This window comes from Oryzias latipes, chromosome 8 (genome assembly GCF_002234675.1).
Source record: "Oryzias latipes chromosome 8, ASM223467v1".
Classification (NCBI taxonomy): Eukaryota; Metazoa; Chordata; class Actinopteri; order Beloniformes; family Adrianichthyidae; genus Oryzias; species Oryzias latipes.
Genome location: NC_019866.2, coordinates 20,753,714 through 20,773,515, shown reverse-complemented (window position 1 = coordinate 20,773,515; position 19,802 = coordinate 20,753,714). Strand labels below are relative to the sequence as shown.

The window sequence follows — 19,802 nt, the reverse complement described above, 5'->3', positions numbered from 1 at the left end:
AACTTTTAGATTTGAATCCACTCGACCGTATTTCTTGTCACCACTTCCTGTCTCGTTTATCCTTTCTAGGGCCCTGAAGCTCTGTGGTTCTGGTGGACCGCCTCATGTGAAGCTGATTATCGAGTGGGAGCACAGAATCAAAGACTGGTCAGAGAACCTTCTGTTGTTTTCAGTGCAGCCGGTGTGTTTTTACTCAGCAAACCCTGACTTATCCCCTGTTCCAGCCTGTTTGGTAACATCCATGAGGAAGTGGTGAAGGATGCAGAGAGCGTGAGGAATCTGCAGCAGCACCACGTCCAGCAGCACAGCTGCACTTTGGACGAGTGCTTCCAGCTCTACACCAAAGAGGAACAGGTCAATTTTACCTTCAGTTTTTCTTTTCCAAAGCCAAATATTGCAACAATGTATTTGCATTATTATCATTTTGGTTGTCAGTATTTTTTCAGCTTGATGTACTGTTTTTGTACTATTTGTGTAGCCTTTTGGTTTTGTAATTGCATTTTTCTCCTAAAACCTACGTAAAACCTTTTATGCTGCAAAAGATTTGTATGTTTTGGAAGTTGGAACAACAGGAAAAACCTAATATTGAGAGATAGGAAAAAAGGACATGAAATATGGATTATGATGAATTTGTCATTATTCTTCATTCTTTATTGACTATTTATACATTTAATATTCACGTTTTTTAATTTTCAGTTTGTAACAAATGCTTAACAACATCCATTTCCATCATTTTACCTGTAACGTCCATCAAATTACCATTAAATCCAATATATATTATTTGAATATTTAGGCAGCAGATCTTATTACCAAAAATAAAATATATTAAGATATTTTTGTATATTTCTGTTTTTTATTTTGTCAGAAAACTTTCTTTTTCTTGATTTAAAACAAAACTGAGAAAGTGTAATATTTCTATAATTTGATACTATTTTATTAGTGGTTAAAATCAAGAAGGAAATGAAAATTAACAAAATGTCCTTAATATATTATCAGATCAAAAATAATGTTTAGTAGTCAAAAAGAGTAGCATCTGTTGCCATAACAACAACTTGTAAATTTTCCACCAGCTTTAAGTTGATCTGAGTAATCTCTCTGCAAAATTAGGAGGATTTCCAGTTTTCTGACATATTTTCAAAAAATAATACCATAGATTAAATTAGATTTTTATTTAGTTATTTATTGAATATTCAAGAGTTCTTGATTCCTTCTTTGTGTGTTTTCGTCTGCAGCTTGCCCCAGACGATGCCTGGAAATGCCCCCACTGCAAGCAGCTGCAGCAGGGCATGGTGAAGATGAGTCTGTGGACTCTGCCGGACATCCTCATCCTCCACCTGAAGCGCTTCAGACAGGTGGGCGAGCGCAGGAACAAGCTCACCACCTTTGTGCACTTTCCTCTTGCGGGTCTGGACATGACGCCACACATGGTGCACCGCAACAACGGCCCCCAGGAGCCCCTTCTGCAGCCCGGATGGAACCAGTCCAGAAGGCCAGACCTGACTCCCCCCGACTTCTTGTATGATCTGTATGCCGTCTGCAACCACCATGGAGGGATGCACGGCGGCCATTACACAGGTGCGGAGGAATACAAGACTAGATAACGATGATAATGAAACGTTTTTCACACCAGTCAAGCATGCAGCTCTTCTGCCTCCAAATCTGCAGCCTTCTGCCGTAACTCTGTGGACGGTCAGTGGTACAGCTATGATGACAGCAGCGCCGAGCCGGTTCCAGAGGCCGAGGTGTGCACCAGAGGAGCTTACATCCTCTTCTACCAAAAAAGAAACACCATCCCTCCCTGGTCTGCAAGCTCCTCCATTACTGGTTAGTCCTCTGCTTGCTGCTTGTTCTTCTCCTAACCTGTTGTTAGTGTTGGTTGAAATAAAAAGAAGAATCAACATCTCCTCGACAGGATCCACCAGCTCGTCCATCTCTGACCACTGGCTGGTGCGACTGACGGAGGGCAGCAAGAGGGGCAGCATGGGGTCAGCAGACCCCAGTCCAGTTCTTTTGGATCCCAAACAGGCTGCAGAGTCTCCTGAGTTACCAGTGTTTAGAGATGAAGCCCCCAGAGCTGTAGAAACAAGTGGGTAAAGGGCAAATTTTAAGTATAATAATGTTTATTCTAAATAATTAAATTTAAAACTGTGTCTCTGTGTTGCTGCTGAAGTCTGGAAACACTTCTTGACTTTTCATTTTTATTTGCTTTTTATTTAAATAAATTATTTCTGATTACTGTGGTCCTTTCTTGTTTGTTTGTTTTTCATGTTTATTTTGTTTTTTTTTCCTATTTATAATTGTTTTTTGTTAAAAGTAAAATGGTTTGGCAACATTTATTTTTTTCATTTTGTCATTTTTAGCATGTGCAGCAGCTTTTGTTTGGTTATAAGTGCTAGATATATATTTATATTATAACTATTGACTATTCGATGATAATTATTCTACACAAAATATCCCACAAGTGGTTGGAAATGAAGGAAAAAAAATTAAAAACTACAAAAATATACTATTTTCACATGTATTCAGCTTATTTTTTCCAAATAAGTCTCACTAATAATCTTTATAAACGTTTAAAAAGCTGTGATAAGGTTTTTCTTTTTTACGTAAATACTGGGCAGCGTGTTTCATGTGTTTTTTTATAGACATTTTCCTTCCTTGTCAGATGCTGAGCTCTTCACTCATCTGCCTGCAGGTTCTTTTGGAGCAACCCGTTTTATTCGAGGAACCCAGGGCAGGAGTTTAAGCATGAGATCACCAACTACGCCTAAAGAAACCCTGAACAAAGTTCTCCCACTGCGGTGGTCCTTTGGGTCCAAAGACCGCATCAAGAACTCAGCCCAAACCCAGTCGGAGGAGCTGGTGGAGTACCTGGAGTCCGGCCGCAGACCGAGATGCACCAAAGACCCCATCATAACACTGGTGGCCACGCCGCCGCTGAGAAACGCCCATGGAAGGGTCCTTCAAGTGGGGCAGGAATGCAGCAGCCCGAGCGGCAGCAGCCTGAGCGGCACAGACAGACTCAGTGCCGATATTTGTTACTCCCCTAAAATCCCGGAAGGAAAAAGCAGAACCTGCGTGGACAGACTCCTCAGCCTCAGAGGAGCCGACGGAGGTCAGAGTGCATCCAGAGAGGACGACTCTCTGAGGCAGGGACCGCTGAAGAGACTGAGACCAGAGCAGGGCAGGCTGCTGGACTTCCAGCTCCACAAAGGGGCCATTCTGGGAGGTCAGATGAGCTATAGTGCTCCTCCAAGCAGAGACTCCACACTGAGAAGAACCAAGGTCCAAACAGGTGGGCCCCCCAGGGGCCAAAAAGACTCATTACAGGCTGGACTGCAGCCTGAGGACAGGAAGGATCAAGGAGGAGAGGAGGGTTCGAGTCAAGACAACCTCCTTTCATATTTGAAGCCTGTTTTCATGAAGAAAGACGTTCCTCGGTCTCCGGTCAAGCTGCAGGACGGGCGAATGAACGGACACCTGGGGAACCTGGCGAGCAGCAACTCAGCCAAACTCTCCCTGTCCAATGGGACGCTGACCGCAGCGGCGCTGGAGGACAAGAGGGGCGGCGGCATCCACAGCTGCGACAGCCATCTCAGCAGAGCACCGCTGCTGAACGGGAAGGCCGGGAGTCTGGACCCTGTGGACATCCAGCGAGCTCACAGCTCCAGCAGCATCCACAACAAGCTGGACTTGACTTTCCGCAGGTGTGCCTCCCTGCAGAGGAACGGGGAGGTGGCGGCCCCACCGGCGCACCGCCTTCTGCTGTCAGACAAGCCGGGCTCCTCCCCCCTGCAGGGAACACGGTACAGCACCACCTCGCTGGGTAGGCACAGACTGGTCCCTGAGGCCTGCTCCTGAGAGCCCAGGGCACAGCTCTTCTGTTTGAAGGGAGGCGTGTAAGCACAAACGGCAAATGACTAAAGTTTCAGTTAAATAGCAGTCAACGCAGCCTTACCTGTCAGTTCTTCACACCTGGATGTTTGTCATAGTGTGATTTGTCACAGCCTATCACACAACTCATTGTGGCTTTTTTTCTGTCGTAAGTGCCTATGTGACAGTCCAGAATGAGCGCTGAACACTAGGACCTCCCCACTCACGGCTTCCAGAGATTCACCCACGTCTCCCAACAGGAGGCGCCGCCGCTTGACACCTCCTTCTCGCTCCTCCTTCTCGCTCCTCTCCATCCTAGGTTCTGTGTCTTAAACTCAAACTATGCAGAGATTCCAGCAAGAGAATGAGGGAAAACACGGGGCAGCGATTTGTTTTGTTGTTGACAGTTCTTCACGTGTCTCAGTCAGATGATCGTTGATGTGGTATGTTTTACTAAAACAGGAGGATGTATTTCGGAGAAGTAACTGGTTTTGGGTTCTAGACTGTTTTTATTTTGAACCCAGAGGTCCGAACACTGTGGCCTGTCTGCTGTAAGAACATCGATCTGCTGCATTTTAAATCTGGTTCTCTTCATGCAGTTTTATTGATGAATGATTTTAAAAGCTTCATTTTGAGCTGTTAGTTAAGGATAATATTTGAGACCATATTTGAGTTGTTTTGGTTTTTATTTAGTTCTTCATTTTTTCGATATGTAACATTATTTTAAGTTAGAATTTTTTGTTTGTTTTGTTGTCAGTTGTTTTATTTACTGGGCTGGCATGAAGTAGAAGTTTGAATTTTCTTCTTCTTTTTCTATGCAAAGTTCTTTTTTTTGTTGTTCTTTTTCTTTATTTTAAAACCTTTATTATGTTATATTATGTTTTGGGGTCTTATATGAAGTTACATTAACATACGCTTGAGTGAGATTTTTTATTTTTGTTTCATGCTAAGCTTTAGCTTTATTTATAGAGCACTTTTCCTGCTACAGAACACCTCAAAGTACTTTAAGTAAACAATAAAAATAGTAGTAAAAAATAGTGATCGTAATTTTTAAAAGAAAAGTCTGTAAAATTAAAATGCGTACAAGAGGAAGTATAAAAAAAAACTTAAAAGCTAAGCTAAAAAGATAATTTTTAAGTTTTGATATGCTGTGCTACATTAAAAGCACTTTTAACATCTTTCATTACATAACACAAGATAATTGTTATTTTTTATTTTTTTATGTTTTGTTTGACACTCTTGTAGTTAGCTGAACAGCTGGTTTTGGGAAAACGCAGGAAGGGAAGGATAAAAAGTTACACACAAACGTTTTCTCTTAACGTGGTGAAAAAAAAAAGCAATAAGGTTTGTTAAAAACACCAGCAAACAAAAAGATGGCGGAGAATAAAACTCAAACACAGCTTTCAAACAAAGTCCACTTTTAATATTTTTATTGGTTTCTGTTTTCAACAATCTGGCTCAGATCTTTAACGTCAAATGAACAGAAAATGACAGAGCATGCGTCGTTTTTTTGGGCAAAAATGTATCATTATCAACCTCAGCAAAGATTTGATCAATACTGATTTATTTATCAATAAAAAAATAATGTATTCCTGACAAATACAATTACGATTCAACTGCTAATACTGACACCAAAACTGTATTTTAAAGCTAACAACTTCTTCTGGTCGCTTCAGTTCATCTCTGTAGTGAAGCTGATGGATGACGCTAATGAGGAAACCCAGTTTGACGGAGGAAGACCTCAGCAGAAGAAAGATGACCATCTGCTCGGAGAGGAGGGAGGGAAAAAAATACAACTAGGTCAGGATTCCTGCTGCTGTGGGGGGAACATGGAAAATAAATTTGATACAAACTAAGGAACATGGACAGGGTTGACCTTCACCAAACATCAGCATGTCCAAAGTAAAGGGCTTCACTTGATGGTATTTTTAGACAGACTCCAACCTTCCCAAATAACTCTTATTTCTAAGCATGTTTTTGTGACACTTTACTGAAGAGTTTAATGCAAAGACACCCCACAGCCTCCAAGAGTTTCTTTTTTTTAAGCATTGCACAGTTGGATGCGGGAGCGGTTTGACACATAATGTTACATCGTAGAGGAGGATCGTAGAAAGATCAACATATTTTTTGCATGATTCATTCTAATCATGAAGCTTCCATTGGAAAAAAAACATGTGAAACTTTTTTTTAAGGTTTTCCTACCAGTTTGATTATTTCAAATTTGTTTTTCACAGAAATCTATGCATTTTGCATTTCAAATTGTTGTTAATCTCCACTAGTTTTGCTTTTTGTGTAATGGTTCAGATTTGATCTGCACCATTGTTACTTCTCAATTAACCTACATTTTTTCATTGTTTATGAAGGATGACTGAGACATTTATTAGAAAATTATGCTACTTATATTTTAGTTACTCCGGTAAAAGTCTACATTTTCTACTCAATGTGTAAGTATGTAATTTAAAGATTAAAACCAAATGTTTTGGTGTGTCGGGTCAGAGTTTTTCAAGAGCTAACGAGGATTTCTTGATTAAACTAAAGTTTCTGCATTGGCCTGTGTGTAACACACATTTAGTGTACTGGAAGTTTGAAAGACTGCAAATTAAACACAGCTTTTCTCACAAAAAACACAATTGAATTTTTTTCTGATTTATGTATGTGGCAACACTTGACTACCCACACACTGGAAAATTAGTCTATTTTTTATAATTAATTCTCATTAATATTAATTCTCATTTATTAAATTGATTTTTGTATTTTTTCAGAATTTTATTTAATTCTAATTCTGCCGTTTTAGTCTTTACTGTCATTTAGAAAATTCTTAGTTTCTGCAGAAAAAGCTGCTTAAAACCCTTGTGCTATCTTAAATGACCCCAGCCTTACATTGACGTGTTCTCCCTACCATGACAAAGGTGGATAAAGGTGGAAAGATTTCTTGTAATCCATGGACACCAGTGAGGTTCACAAATCATTGAAGAAAAAAGGTTCAGAGCACTTTCTAGTGGGTCTAGAAGACCCAACTCCCAATGTTAAAGTGCCTAGGTTACTTCTCACACAATGTCTTCATACCAATTTTACACCCAAACATTTTGTGTTAAAGACAATTTACAATCACTTTTCTGATGACGTCAAAAAAACATAGAGAAAAAAAATGTATGTAAAACTGGAGAACTTCTTGAAAGGAGATTGATTATAATAACAGTTGCCACTTACTGTTTGAAGTGGAGATTTCTCTGTCATGAGGCCTCGCCATGAACAGATGGTGTTTCCTTAGGAGCTGTGCTCGGTCAGCGGAGGCAGATGGCAGTTTTTGATGCCGATGGTGGCTGGCAGCAGCCATGGGTGGCCAGAGGAGTGTTGAGCTCTGCACAGTCACTGTGACAGGCAGCATGTGTCACAGAGGCCTTCTTGATGGGTGTGAAGGAGCTGCCGTCAGACCAACTCTACCATCGGTGGGTGGGAGCAAGGTCACCTCAGAAGATGCCCCAACGACAGAGCCTCTCCCCAAAGGGTTCACTCAGCACTCAGTGTGTAAATGTAAAGGTGGATACTGTTATTCTCACGACAAATATTGTGGTAAAAAAATGTTTACCTGACGTGTTTTAGAAAAATACAATGAAGTAATCCCTCCACTAGAGGGCAGCATCGTTTTATTTCCTTCATCATCTGAGTGGTGTCTAAAATAAACACAGATGTGATGTAACTGTGCAAACGGTTCAAGAAAAACATTGAATCTTCATGTAATAAGTTCATACTTGAAAATAAATATAAATCTATTTCATTTTCCCCTAAAATGTATAAAGTCAAATATGGAAAAATATTGCTTTGATTGATTTCCATCCTCACTAAATTCAATATAATCTAGAAATAGGTGCTGAACTGTAATTACTTTTAAGTAGTAATAAATGTAGAAATAAACACTTGAGAACTTGAAACATTTTATTTAGTTGTGTAGAAAATACTATTTTTCATACAATTATCATAAAACATTCAAAGCAAAACCAAATTGTATTTAAAATACACCTAAAATTATTATAAGAAAAAGGGAAGAAAAAGAAGGAAGAAGTAGAGCTTCATTTCTTTAGGGTTTTAAACACCCAAAAAGGGTGTGTTTGGTACACAGTGTGGGGGAGTTCTGTGGTTTCCTGAACGTTTTTGTTTGTGTTGTTTTAACAGTAATAACTCATCATAAAATTTCAACACAAACAGATGCATAACAAAAAGACATTATCAGTATGTAAGTTATTGTTTTTTGCAGCAAGATCTTCATTTACAATTGATAATCAGTGAAAACAACATCTTAACAGTACAATAAAAGTAATTTGACTCAATGTAAGTATTTTAGTATATATTGCAAGTGTAATGAAAAATATGGTCCATTTCTTTCCTTAACTTTCAAAATACTAAGGTCCCTGGAAGGTTGGGCTCCTTCTTTGTCCTATCAGATACGGGTAAAAATATGCTGGAAGTTGAAATTGAAATGACCAGTGAAACCAACTCAACTGCATTTACTTAGCAAGCTTTTGTAAACAATAAAATATTTGTTTGTATAAGTTTTACTCCCCTAAAAAGCATTGTTCATTTTAGACTTTTATCATAAAAACAAATAGAATTTGATAAAATCACTGTACTTTAGTTTGTAATATTTGCACCACTAATTTAAGAAATGCAGTGTAATACTCGCATGTCACCAATGTTGACAGACGATTACATAATAAGGTTCATATCTTTGTGAAGAATTCTTTCGGTAAATCTTGCCAAAATAGCTTTACTTTGATCGCACAACCAGCCTAAAAGGTAGTATATCATGACAACGAGGGAGTTTGGAAATCTAACAGACAGACACAAGCTGTTTGTGAACCTATGACTTCCAAAAACAATTCTGAAAAAAAAAAAAAAGAATTGCTGGATTAGGAATTATGAGAGACATTGTGCTCTATCTTTATCATAGAGCCCTGGACATGACACAAAAATAATAAATATATTTAAAGCCTCAAGCAGCATTGTATGGCCTGCTGGCGCTACTCGCCGAGTCGCCGCCCGCCTTTACCCACCACCGTCGTCTTTATTGCCCGCCTCTACACACCACTGCCGCTCTTACCACCCACCTTTGACCCGACCTCACTTGCCACAAGGCACCCCTGACTTCCTTCCCCCATCTCTTTCTTTAAGGCTGTCTGAGTTGCATGTGGCTAAAAGTGCTAGCATTGCGATCATCTATACCATCTATGCAACATGGTGGCGCTATTGTACTGTTGATAAAGAATGTCCCTCGGTCAATAACTGTCAATACACTAGTGTGTATAGATAAGCCATGCCAATTGGAAGCCTCAGTATCTCCCCCCTTTTGTCTCCGTCAGGCTGGTCAGAGCTGCAGGGGACAAGTTGATGTAAAATCCACTTTTTTCAAATTAGTGGCTTTTGTTGTATCTCCATAACAACCATTTCCTGTTTTGGTCACCTGGGGATTTTGGAGAGACTGGCATCAGTTTGAGGAGAAGAATCTACAAAAGCAAACGTTTGGATTTCCTTATCAACAGAGGTTATATGCTAACCTCATTCCTAATATAGTCATATCTTATGTTATATCATTAAGTTTAACTCTGGCCAGGAGTTTGTGCATTCAATTCTCATAGTCATCTGCTAAAAAATCTGGGAGTAAAAGCAGAACGCCACTTTTGGGAGTTCGCCACACGCACACTTTTCAACTTCTACTTGCAGCATTTTTTCCCCAATTACTTCACAACGACATCCGAGGAGTTGGGAAATGATCGATCAAAATCCCTAGGACAAGTTTTCATTTGTAGCTGGTACTAAAGGTGTTTTTTTTTATTATTCAAGGAGGCAGCCCCTTCCCGAGGTAAAAGGTCGACAAAACTCCAGAGGAAGCTGGCGTCACGTGTTTTGAAATTATGTGAAAATCGCGTGAACAAAAGTTTACTTTTCCCATATCGGACGCCAAGTTGTGTGGCCATCCCATAATAATTTAAAAACTTCCTTTGGATAACCCCGACAGATGTTCTTTAGTTTTGTTTCTGTATTTTGAAATACTGCTTTTTCTTTTTGGCTCCATAAGCAAGTTTCAGGCCATTGTTCTTTTTTCGCGGTTTTGATTGCAGTGATGTCATTGTCTTGGGAGGTGTCGTTCTCTATGCCCAAAATTTATTTTCTCCAAGGACTAGGCGTGTGCAAATTTTGGTGACTGTTGCGCATGTGGCGTGAGTCAAATTTTTGCTCAAAGGTGCAGAAATTATTGTGACCTTAAATTGATCATTTGTGGCAAAGGATTAGAATTTTATTTGCATAACGTAGCATTTTTTTGTGCGTAAAGTAGCATTTTCTGAACATAAAGTAATATCTTAGTATCATCAATGAAACACTAATTTGTGAGCACGAAATGCAAATTTGGGTGCACAAAATACATTAGGCAGCCGCAAAATGTTCATATGTGCAAACAAAACACTAATTCTTGGCCACAAAGTACAAATGTATGCCCAGGAAATACAAATTTGTGTGCAAAAAACACAGAATTGTGCCCAGAAAATATTAATATGTGGCCACAAGATACTAAATTGTGCGCACAAAAAACACAAATGTATCCAGAAAATACTTATTTGTGGCCACAAAATGGTCATTTGTGCCCACAAAATACAAATTTGTGTGCACAAAATAGTGTGCACAAAAAAACAAACCACATTGTGCACATAAAATACTCACTTTGCACATGAAATACAAAATTGTACCTAGAAAATACAAATTTGTGCCAACAAAATACTCATTTGTGTGCACAAAATACAAAATTCTGCCCATAATATACTAATTTGTGTGCACAAACAAACATTTTTGGCCACAAAATTCAAATGTGTCCGAACAAATACTAATGTGTGCCCACAAATCTATGCCCGAGTAATACTGATTTGTGCACATTAAATACAGAATTGTGCCCAGAAAATACTCATTTGTGGCCACAAGACACTAAATTGTGCACACAACATACACAATTTTACCCAGAAAATACTATTTTGTGTGCACAAGATGCTAATTTTTTGAAAATGCCCATAAAATACTAATTTGTGAATACGAAATACTAAATCATGTACACGTTTTTTGAGGTAACAATTTGTTGTGGGGTTTGTTTGTTTGTTTGTTAGAATGTCACATCCAGGGCTCCGTACATAAGTGAAACTGAAATGATTTTCTTTATTCCCAAAAAACTATAAGTGCAGAGGTTTTACCAGTAAGACTAGCGCAAAATTATTTTTTGATGTTTCCGATTCCGTAAGTTTGAGACTGCGTGCCGTTTTATTTTTTTTTTTTATTTTTTTTTAGTTTTTTTTATACCAATGACTTCTGTAATTCTACTTGAGTAGCATTATCTTGAAGTTGCGCAAAAGTCTCGAGTGTGTTTCCAATTTTCCCCTCTGCCTTCAACAATCCACCGTGGGACTGGGGACGCTGCGGCAGACCGTCACGGAGACTTGTCCTCCTGTCTGATTCACGAGCCGAGCGGAGCTGACAGGGAGGAGCTCCAGTCCCAGCAGCCCGCACAGCCCCGCAGCTCTCGGTGGAAGGAAGCGGAAATAAACGTCGAGAGCAGCGTCTGCTACCAGCTAGCTTCAGGCTCCGAAAACGGGCTGTGAGCGATTCCTCCTCGTCGGTTTGCTCTCCATAGGAAGCAGGGAGAGCTTAGTTTACACGATATCGTTTGGGTTATTACGGAGACCGATCTGAAACGGAATATCGTGAACAGTAAGTTAATCTTGTCGCCTTTTCCTGATGTGAAAGTTGTACTTTTATTTTCTCGACGCCTTCAGTGGTGATATATCTAGGCTAACTCTGAGTTAGCACCGAACAGCTTTGCGGTGTAGGGAAAAAAAGATGTTTTCTTCCTTTCACGTTTTCTATTTTGTAATCGCACTTGGGGATAAAAGTTGTGTTCGGCCTCGTCGTTTTTAACCGGTCACGGCTTTTTACAGGTGTTACCGCTGATATCGTTGTTGGTGTAATTAAATTTGGGGCAAGTTTGATAATGACACCGCACCGCAGTTATTGTTGCTCGACCGTTAGCTGGCATGCTAGCTCTAATGTTCTAGAACAGTGGGCGCAGTCTATTCACTGGAATTGGTTCGATCTACTACATCACTCCTAAAGACGCGATCATGAGAATTGGTTGTCGTTAAATAAAACAATATTAAACTTCATCCTTCGTGTTCATGTCTATAAAATAACTGTTTTAACTATGTAAAGTGACGAAAGTCAGGACCTCCTGAAACTAGCCTCTCGCTTCGTTTGTTGTAACGTTTTAACTTTAAAATCACCACCGATTTTTTCTAATTCTTTTTTTTTTTTTTGCTAGTCTTTTGTCTGCATGTAATTATGGAGGGATTTGCGTTACTTATTTATGCTAAAGGAAGCGGCGCCACGTTGACAGACACTACATTTTGGAGAATTGCTTTTATTCCGACTCAAGTTCTAATAGGCGCCGGAAGACGTGGAAAAATGTGCTAATTGGCGAAAGTAGCCTGTTGAGTGGCGCTGTGTTTGTTGTTCTTTTGTTGTCATCTGGCTTGCTGTCAGCTTTAACGACCTTACTAAGTACTGAGTTGTAGTAGAGTGAGCTCATCAAAGCTGTCCGGTAGAGTATTAGAAAACGGGATAACGAGTCTCTATCTATTTAACTGGACAACTTTAGCTACTGTATCACTGTCAACCCTGCTTAAGCTAACCAGTGCTTTATCTTTGCAGGAGCTTTAGATTAAGGTCTTTGGGAATTGTCACTAGTTATTGAGTGACTCCTAATTCTCTGACTGTTGACTAAAGTTAAAAAAAAAAAAAAAACTGCGGAAGTTCGCTTTATTGAAGATCTTGAGATCATTTTGAGGACATAAATGAACCATTTTTGGATAACATGGAAAAGTATGTGCAACGTTTGTTTGACATGAACCGGGTTCGTCTAAATTTCTTATTGGTAATATGTCAAAAATTTGCCTCTTATTGGTTGTCAACACATGGTTTTTGATGGCAGAAGGGGATTTTTCCCTCTTCCTCTTAACCACTTCTTTCTAGCACCTTTTTCTGTTTTTTTATAGAAATAATGAGGAAAGGGTTTCTCTGGGGGGGGGGGGGTACAAAGCACAACATTGTTCCATATATGCCCTTATGTCTTAAAGTCCCACTCCAATCATCTTTTGATCTATTTGCAAGAATCCCCACTGGTGTTTTTATTATATTATTTTTATTCAAAATCAATAAATCGGAGTCGTTTTTTAGGACAACGATTCTACAGAGTGTCAGTAATTCATTAGAGGTTTGCCTATGAGTTGTGGCTATAACTGTTGGGTGTGGTGTAAGCTTCCCTTGATTTCCCATCATCCCTTTGTTTACACTCTCCCGCTCTAGCTTACAGCCCCTCACAACCCCCAGCTAACATTAGCGGTGCATCAAAAGTGGGGAACAATCTTGGAGCTATCCAGTCGTACAGTTTAGAGCCAGATTCCAGCTCAGAGGAGGAAAACGAAGGCGTACACGGATCTATTTGTCTGGAAGTGGATGCATCAGAATGGAGCGGAGCAGGAAGCTTGTAGCCTGCTGACTGTAGCGTCTGCGTCACATCTACAAGCTTGTTCATAATCTTTTTTCGTCTGCAACGCGATTTGAACAAATAACTACACAATATGCAATTCTAAGCCTAATTTTCTTTATTTATGCCCTCCATAGTGGGAAAAAAAAAGAGTAAATTAAAACACAATTTTCATCAGAGTTTAAGCCCTTACAGTTGTGCAATTTATCTCATTTTTGGAGGGGTTCTTGAAAAGAAAATGAAATCCTGGGCATAAACACTACTGAAGATACAAAAATGATTTTTTTTTAAACTAAGTTGATTGTTTAAGTTTTTAGGGTGACAGGATGTGATTAGTATGTCATCAAGCACTATATAACAAATTTAATGTTTTATTTTTTATTTAATATGCCTTCAAATACCCTTGAGGATACCCATATTTGAGAACCACTGGTTTAGAAGTGTCTCAGCTGCAGTAACAACCATCGAACTGATCACCACGTCTTTTCTGATCTGCAGGTACAGCCCTGTGACCTTTATGTGAGGTGAAAGTCGTAAAGGAGCGGGACGGGAGGAGAGACTCGGAGAAAAGCATCTGCCCACGGTCGTGTGGATTCTTTTAGGTTCAGTCGTAGAAACCCAACTGCATCCAGATCCATTTCCAGCACGCAGCTCAAACGATGGAGGCCGTCGCCAAATACGATTTCAAAGCTACGGCCGATGATGAGCTCAGTTTCAAGCGTGGAGAAGTCCTCAAGGTAAATGGGAATAGTGTGTTAGTGTGTTACTTCAGGATGTGAAATAGTAATTAAGTTTTACTGGATCAAAATGTAGTTTAGACAGCTTCTTTACTGTTCTCAATAGTTAGATGTATTAGATCAATGATTTGGTTACATATTCTTCTCCCCGTTTTTTTTAGATTATAAATTCAAACATATTGTGTTACTGTGCCGTTTCCTGCACAGTAACGTGTCAGGCTAACATTCACAGGCTGTCTGTGGCAAAAAGCGATAAAGGGGAAGTGTACAAATGCAAATGTGTTTCTTTTTCCGTCCGCATAAATATGTGTCAGAGTTTAAAGTCTTGAGGATTGAATTATCTTTTGGCATCACGTCATACTAAGATCTGCCTTTTTGCCATTTATTTTGCCATTTATTTTTTGGGGCTTTAGTCCGCCTTTAACCAGAGAGAATCCACAGAGAAGATGCTTCTCAAAAGCCCCACTCTTAAGCTGCTGTCTGATCACTGACTGTGAATATGAAGTGGACACACTGACCCTTCCTCCCTAGGCTGTGTCCATTTCTGTATTTACGGTCTATGTGTCTCACTGTAAGGAGTCGTGTAAATATTTTAGTTTTGTTGTGATTTCGGCTTTAAATTTCTTCTTGTTTAACACACTAATGTATATAGAATTGCTTGAAGGAGAAGAGATTTTTAAGTCAAACTTTTGCGCCACAAATGAGTCGGCTGCTCTGAAGGGGGATAACTTTGCTGTCTTACCCTGAAAAGACATTTCACCAGGGTCTTGAAAAGACTTCTTATCTCAGCAGGAGGGGGGCTGGGGGCTTAAAGGCAGCAAGAAAAAGTCGGCTTATAAAAGGCCGGCCAAAAGCGAAGCAAAGACGTGAGCTCTGCTAAATTTGCATTTTAAAAAAATGACAGTAATTTTAGTCCAAGTTCAACAGTTTGAATCAAAACGTGCTCTCCTTTTCACCAGATTTCAGACTCATCCAAGAACGGTCTCATCTTCTTTCCCCAGCTGACATCATTAAAGATTAAACCTGTCTGTGGAGGCATAAGTAAAAGCTGGCACTGAATATTATTCAGGAGATGCGTTTTGTAACACGTAATGGACTGATGGGTTCCAAGCTCAAAATGGGGTTTTCACTTCCCTTTAGTCTTTAATTCCAGCTCGGGTTAACTGTGGTTAGACACGTGTTGCTTTGCATTCTGTAAATGTTCAACATTAAAGCAACATCAAGACTGATTCTGAGGAAGATATCTTTACTTTTATGGGCCATTCCAATGACCCAAGGAAGAGTTACGAGAGAGATCATCTAATTAGAATAATCCACCATGCTGGGTGATCTGGACAAAAGATCTCTGTAGGATTACAATTTTACTTTTCTAGTATTGTTAAATACACAATAACATTTTTTTATTTATTTGAAACTGAAAATATAACATAAATGGTGATTGCATAGTAAATCTTTTTTAAACAAAAAAACAAAACTGACACAGCCACCTACAGGAAATGGCAGTTTTTGGGGACAAAAAAGAGGGAAAAAACATTTAAAACATGGATTCATGATGTTAATTAAAGACCCACTCCAATGTTTATAACTTATTCTTGTGGCATTTCTTTGATGATTGAGGACATTTATCAAGAGAATTTTGCTTGGAATTGAATTTCTAAGTATTTCTTTATTCAAATTGCTGTAAATCAGCAGCAGCCAAAAAATGATCTTTGAAAATGAGCTTATTTGTGATGTAGAAAATACTCTGGGTGGGCCAAACGCTTCCTGCTCTGCTCCATTCTGATACATCCACTTGCAGTCAAATAGATCCGTGTACGTCTTTGTTTTCCTCGCCTGAGCTGGAACTTGGATCAGAACTATACGGCAGGATAGCTCTAATATTGGCTGCCATTTGTGTTTCCCGCTAATGTTAGGTAGGGGTGATTGACGGTATATAGAAACTGGACAATCTCACCCTTTCACATTCCAATTTGGAAGTACCTGCTGGCTTCAAAGAGTCGAAATCCCATAGACTCCTATAGAGAACTAAACAGTTGTTATTCAGTCATTCTATTGGTCAGAATGACAGAATTCTTGCTCTGATAGCTTTTTCTTTACATCTTCTTGCTAATCCTAATTTTGTCCCATGATATATTGTCTTTATCACAAGTTATTTAAGATAAAAACTGACCAATCGGATGCCTCAAACATTTGATTGACAGATTCCCCAAGTCTGGTTTCAGTGGAAGGGGTGTGGACTTCGAACATGCTCACTACTGATTGGCGATGGTAGTTCCCATAGAACCGTAGACTCAGTTCTCTCTTTTACAGCCAACAGTTGGGGGTGTGACCTATCAAGAGAGCGTGTAAACAGAGAGCTCTCAGCAACAGTAAGGGAAAGGGGGTTGGGTTGCTTTTAGCCAACGGTCCCCTCACAAATCAAACGCAGAAAACGACACAGGTTTTTTGATTTTAGCTAAAAATGGCATAATTATAATTGAAAAGCCACTGGAAACGCTTTTACAAAGACGATCGGAAAGGGACCTCCATGCTTTCAGTGCTTTGTTTTCCTCTGCTATGAGAGGAACCACAGCCATAGTTGCATCTGTCCCCACTTCTCTTGCTGCCTTGCTCATATGTTATCATTCTCTTGTGTTCATTCATGTCTGCTGTAGTTTTGTTTGCTTCTGTGGTGCATCAGCTACTGTTCCATCAACTCCTTGCATATTCTGGACTCAACTCATTTGCTGTAAATCAGACCAGATGAAACCAGAAGGTTCCAAACGGCACCAATAGTTAATCTGCCACTCTGTCTTCTTCTCCCAAAGTGTCCATTAGAAGCACATTGTGGTCAGTAAATGTGGTCCTCCTCATTTCATGCTGCATTCATGTGAACCGTAAAAGTTCACTCGCTCCTTTAAAGCTTCATTTTACCGGCATAGCAATCTTTGAAAATGATAATCGTACGCCACATTTGGGTTGTCTACAATCCAATATCTTTATATCTTCCAGGCCTACATAAACTAACAAAAACAACAAAGTTCTCTTGGTTTTCTTTTCCCAGAAGATAGAAATGCAGAGTTTCACATTTTTACTGAGTGCCTCAGCAAGACGGAACCAAAAGCTGATGTTACAAAAACTAAAAATCTTCTCAGCCAGCAGGAATACCCACCATTGGCCTCCAGAGCACCAGAGACTCCAATTGACAGGAAGAAACAGGTTTTTGGTGTTGACATACAGAATCTTTGCTCGTGTGACATCTTGGGTTCAGTGTGTGTCATTGTGGTATCTGGGGTTAGTACAGCAGTTATTTTTCAGAGTGCTTGTAGGTCATTTGCGCCTAGGTTGATGTTTGGATCACAGAGCTGATATGAACAGAGGTGTAGCCTCTCTCAGCCTTTGGCAGCAGCACCAAACTAAAGCCTCCATAACATGCCTAGAAAGTGGAAGGGCCGATAAAGCTGCAGCTCGGATTTTCCTCTTATGTCCTGACTTACTTTGCTCTCTGCATTAAGCTTGTTCAAACCCGTTGAAAGTGTTATGTAACTTGCATTAAAACCAATCTTATAATAAATTCAGGCATCTCCTGACAGAATGATGATGAACAGAAGTGCAGACTTGCATGCAGAAAAGTGTTTTAATGAAAAGCGGAATCTGTGTGTTTTCCAACCCTTTTTATGGACTTTGCAGTGTTCCGTTACACATGAAGTAAATGGAGCTGGAAATGGAATATATAGAATCTGTTTTGTTGTTGGGTTTTTTTGTGGTTACTTATGTTCGGTGCGGGCTCTTTGTGTCTGTCACTTGTGCCGTCTGCTGATGCCAATACTAAACAGTTCTGCTCCCGGGACAAAGGCTGCCTCTCAGAGGAGGGCAGCTCTGTGTGTAGGAAGCCTCCTTCAGCTTCCACTGCTCCACAGTCACGTCGAGATGGTGGCTGTCCTGCAAACTAAACCCTCATGTTGACAGTTTACAACAAGAAGCTATTTTTTTATAAGTGATTAACTGTCCGAAAGACCCACTCCCTTGAAATTTGTATTTTTTTGTGTTTTTAACATTTATCTCATGATGGAGGACATGTATAAAGTAAATTAAGCTTAAAATTGCGTTTCTGAGTACTTATTCAAATCGTTGTGAATCAAAAGCACGCAGGACCCTTCTTCCCTTCTTTTTAATAGTTCAAGATTGGAGAAAACAACCTTGGTGGTGCAAGTAAAAGTTGGAAGTCTGTTCTAATAATAATAATTTAAAAAAAATCTTCATAAAGCCACTTTTTAAGTTGTATTTTGATCTTTTTCTGTGCCATAATGTCCCAAATTTAAATAGAAATACCTCAATATGAAGCTTTTCGCAGCAATGATCTGGTAGAGAATCACTGCGAGTAAAGAAAGATTAACTTATTAGAGGTCACGATTACCAATAAAGCCTGAAGCACAATAAATGTCACATCTGAAAGTGCGTGAGTGAATGGACATAATTGATTTTAGGGATGTGTTAACACTTTAGTAGTCTGGAGCAAAAGTCTTTTCCTGGTGCTTATTTTAAGTCTTCCCGTCATGTGTTTTTTTTGTCTTTATTTTTTTCCGAAGGTTCTCTGTATTTTGTTGTTTTCTTTTGCCGTCCAATAACGCAGTGGCTTTAAATGAGGCTAACTCTTGAGGAATCTGTTCTTTAATTAAAAAATGTTGCTGATAAAAAAGATTTTAAATTTGAACAAGGTGGTCAATTTTTCCCCTCTACTGAAGTCCTGACTTTGTACGCCACTAATTTCCTAAGAACAGCTTTACAAACACTTAGAGGAAAAACTGTTATTTTTTTGGATTGCATTCAGAGTAACCACTGAAACTTCTGTTTTCTAAATTAATCATTGTGATGTAAGTTATTTGCAGGAACAAACCGTTTTTTTTTTTCCTTTCCATTAAAGGATGTTGGCAGTAGCCTGCTTTGGTTTGCAAACACTGATTGCAGTGTGTTGGGTCTGTTCTTTAAATAAGTGCAGAATGTGTCAAGAAATGCAACTGCAGCTTAAATCTCTTTGAAATCTCTTCTCACCCTCAGTCACAGACAATGAAAAAGCCGACTTCAGAAAAACAGATTTTTTTATTGTCTTTAAAAAGTCTGCTTTAATGCGATACGGTGAAAGATCAAACTCATTATTTACATCCGTGAGTCGTACGCCAACATTTATTTGTCTCATTAAGTATTTGGTGTCAATGAGGCTGTTGTAAAGTCACAACACTTTTCAGAAGCAGTAGTTTAATGTTAGGAAATATTCGGTCATCATTTAGCATTTAATAAAACCTCCACAAATGTTTGATACAAAGAACGTTTTTTTTTTTTTGTGACAACAAAGTCTTTATCTAATTCTGAATGTCAAGTAATGCTGCAGTCCCAAATATTTTTTGAAAATCGTTGGCATGGTCACGAATGCAGACGGCGGCAGGCAGTCAGGCGGGGACGACGCCTTTATGAAGTCAGGTGAGAGCTGTGGGCCCACGGCACGGTGGCAGCCGGATCGCCGGCTGGCAGCAGCTCTGATTGCACAATGTCTACATTTTTCAAGATGGCAGCCGTCCATATCAACTGCCACCGGCCACCCTATATAGGAATTTTGTGCGGCATCAATCCCGTCCCCCCAT

At 39.5% G+C, this 19,802-nt stretch overlaps 2 protein-coding genes across 3 annotated transcripts in view; both read left to right on the top strand.

The window, feature by feature from the left end:
• LOC101155518 (ubiquitin carboxyl-terminal hydrolase 43) overlaps positions 1-6,495 on the top strand; it is a 100,108-nt gene extending 93,613 nt beyond the window's left edge. Inside the window, exons 10-15 of the mRNA XM_011478550.3 lie at positions 70-147; positions 225-354; positions 1,233-1,575; positions 1,666-1,824; positions 1,913-2,086; positions 2,693-6,495. Of these exons, the coding sequence (XP_011476852.1) occupies positions 70-147; positions 225-354; positions 1,233-1,575; positions 1,666-1,824; positions 1,913-2,086; positions 2,693-3,858 (2,050 nt within the window). The 3' untranslated portion in view covers positions 3,859-6,495. The remainder of the gene's footprint in view (positions 1-69; positions 148-224; positions 355-1,232; positions 1,576-1,665; positions 1,825-1,912; positions 2,087-2,692) is intronic.
• Positions 6,496-11,209: 4,714 nt separating this feature from the next.
• The window catches only part of grb2 (growth factor receptor bound protein 2), a 29,383-nt gene continuing 20,790 nt past the window's right edge, over positions 11,210-19,802 (top strand). For both annotated transcript variants that reach the window (XM_023957983.1, XM_023957982.1), the window contains exons 1-2: positions 11,210-11,616; positions 13,946-14,184. In XM_023957983.1, coding sequence (XP_023813751.1) covers positions 14,107-14,184 — 78 coding nt within the window. In that variant the 5' untranslated portion in view covers positions 11,210-11,616; positions 13,946-14,106. The remainder of the gene's footprint in view (positions 11,617-13,945; positions 14,185-19,802) is intronic.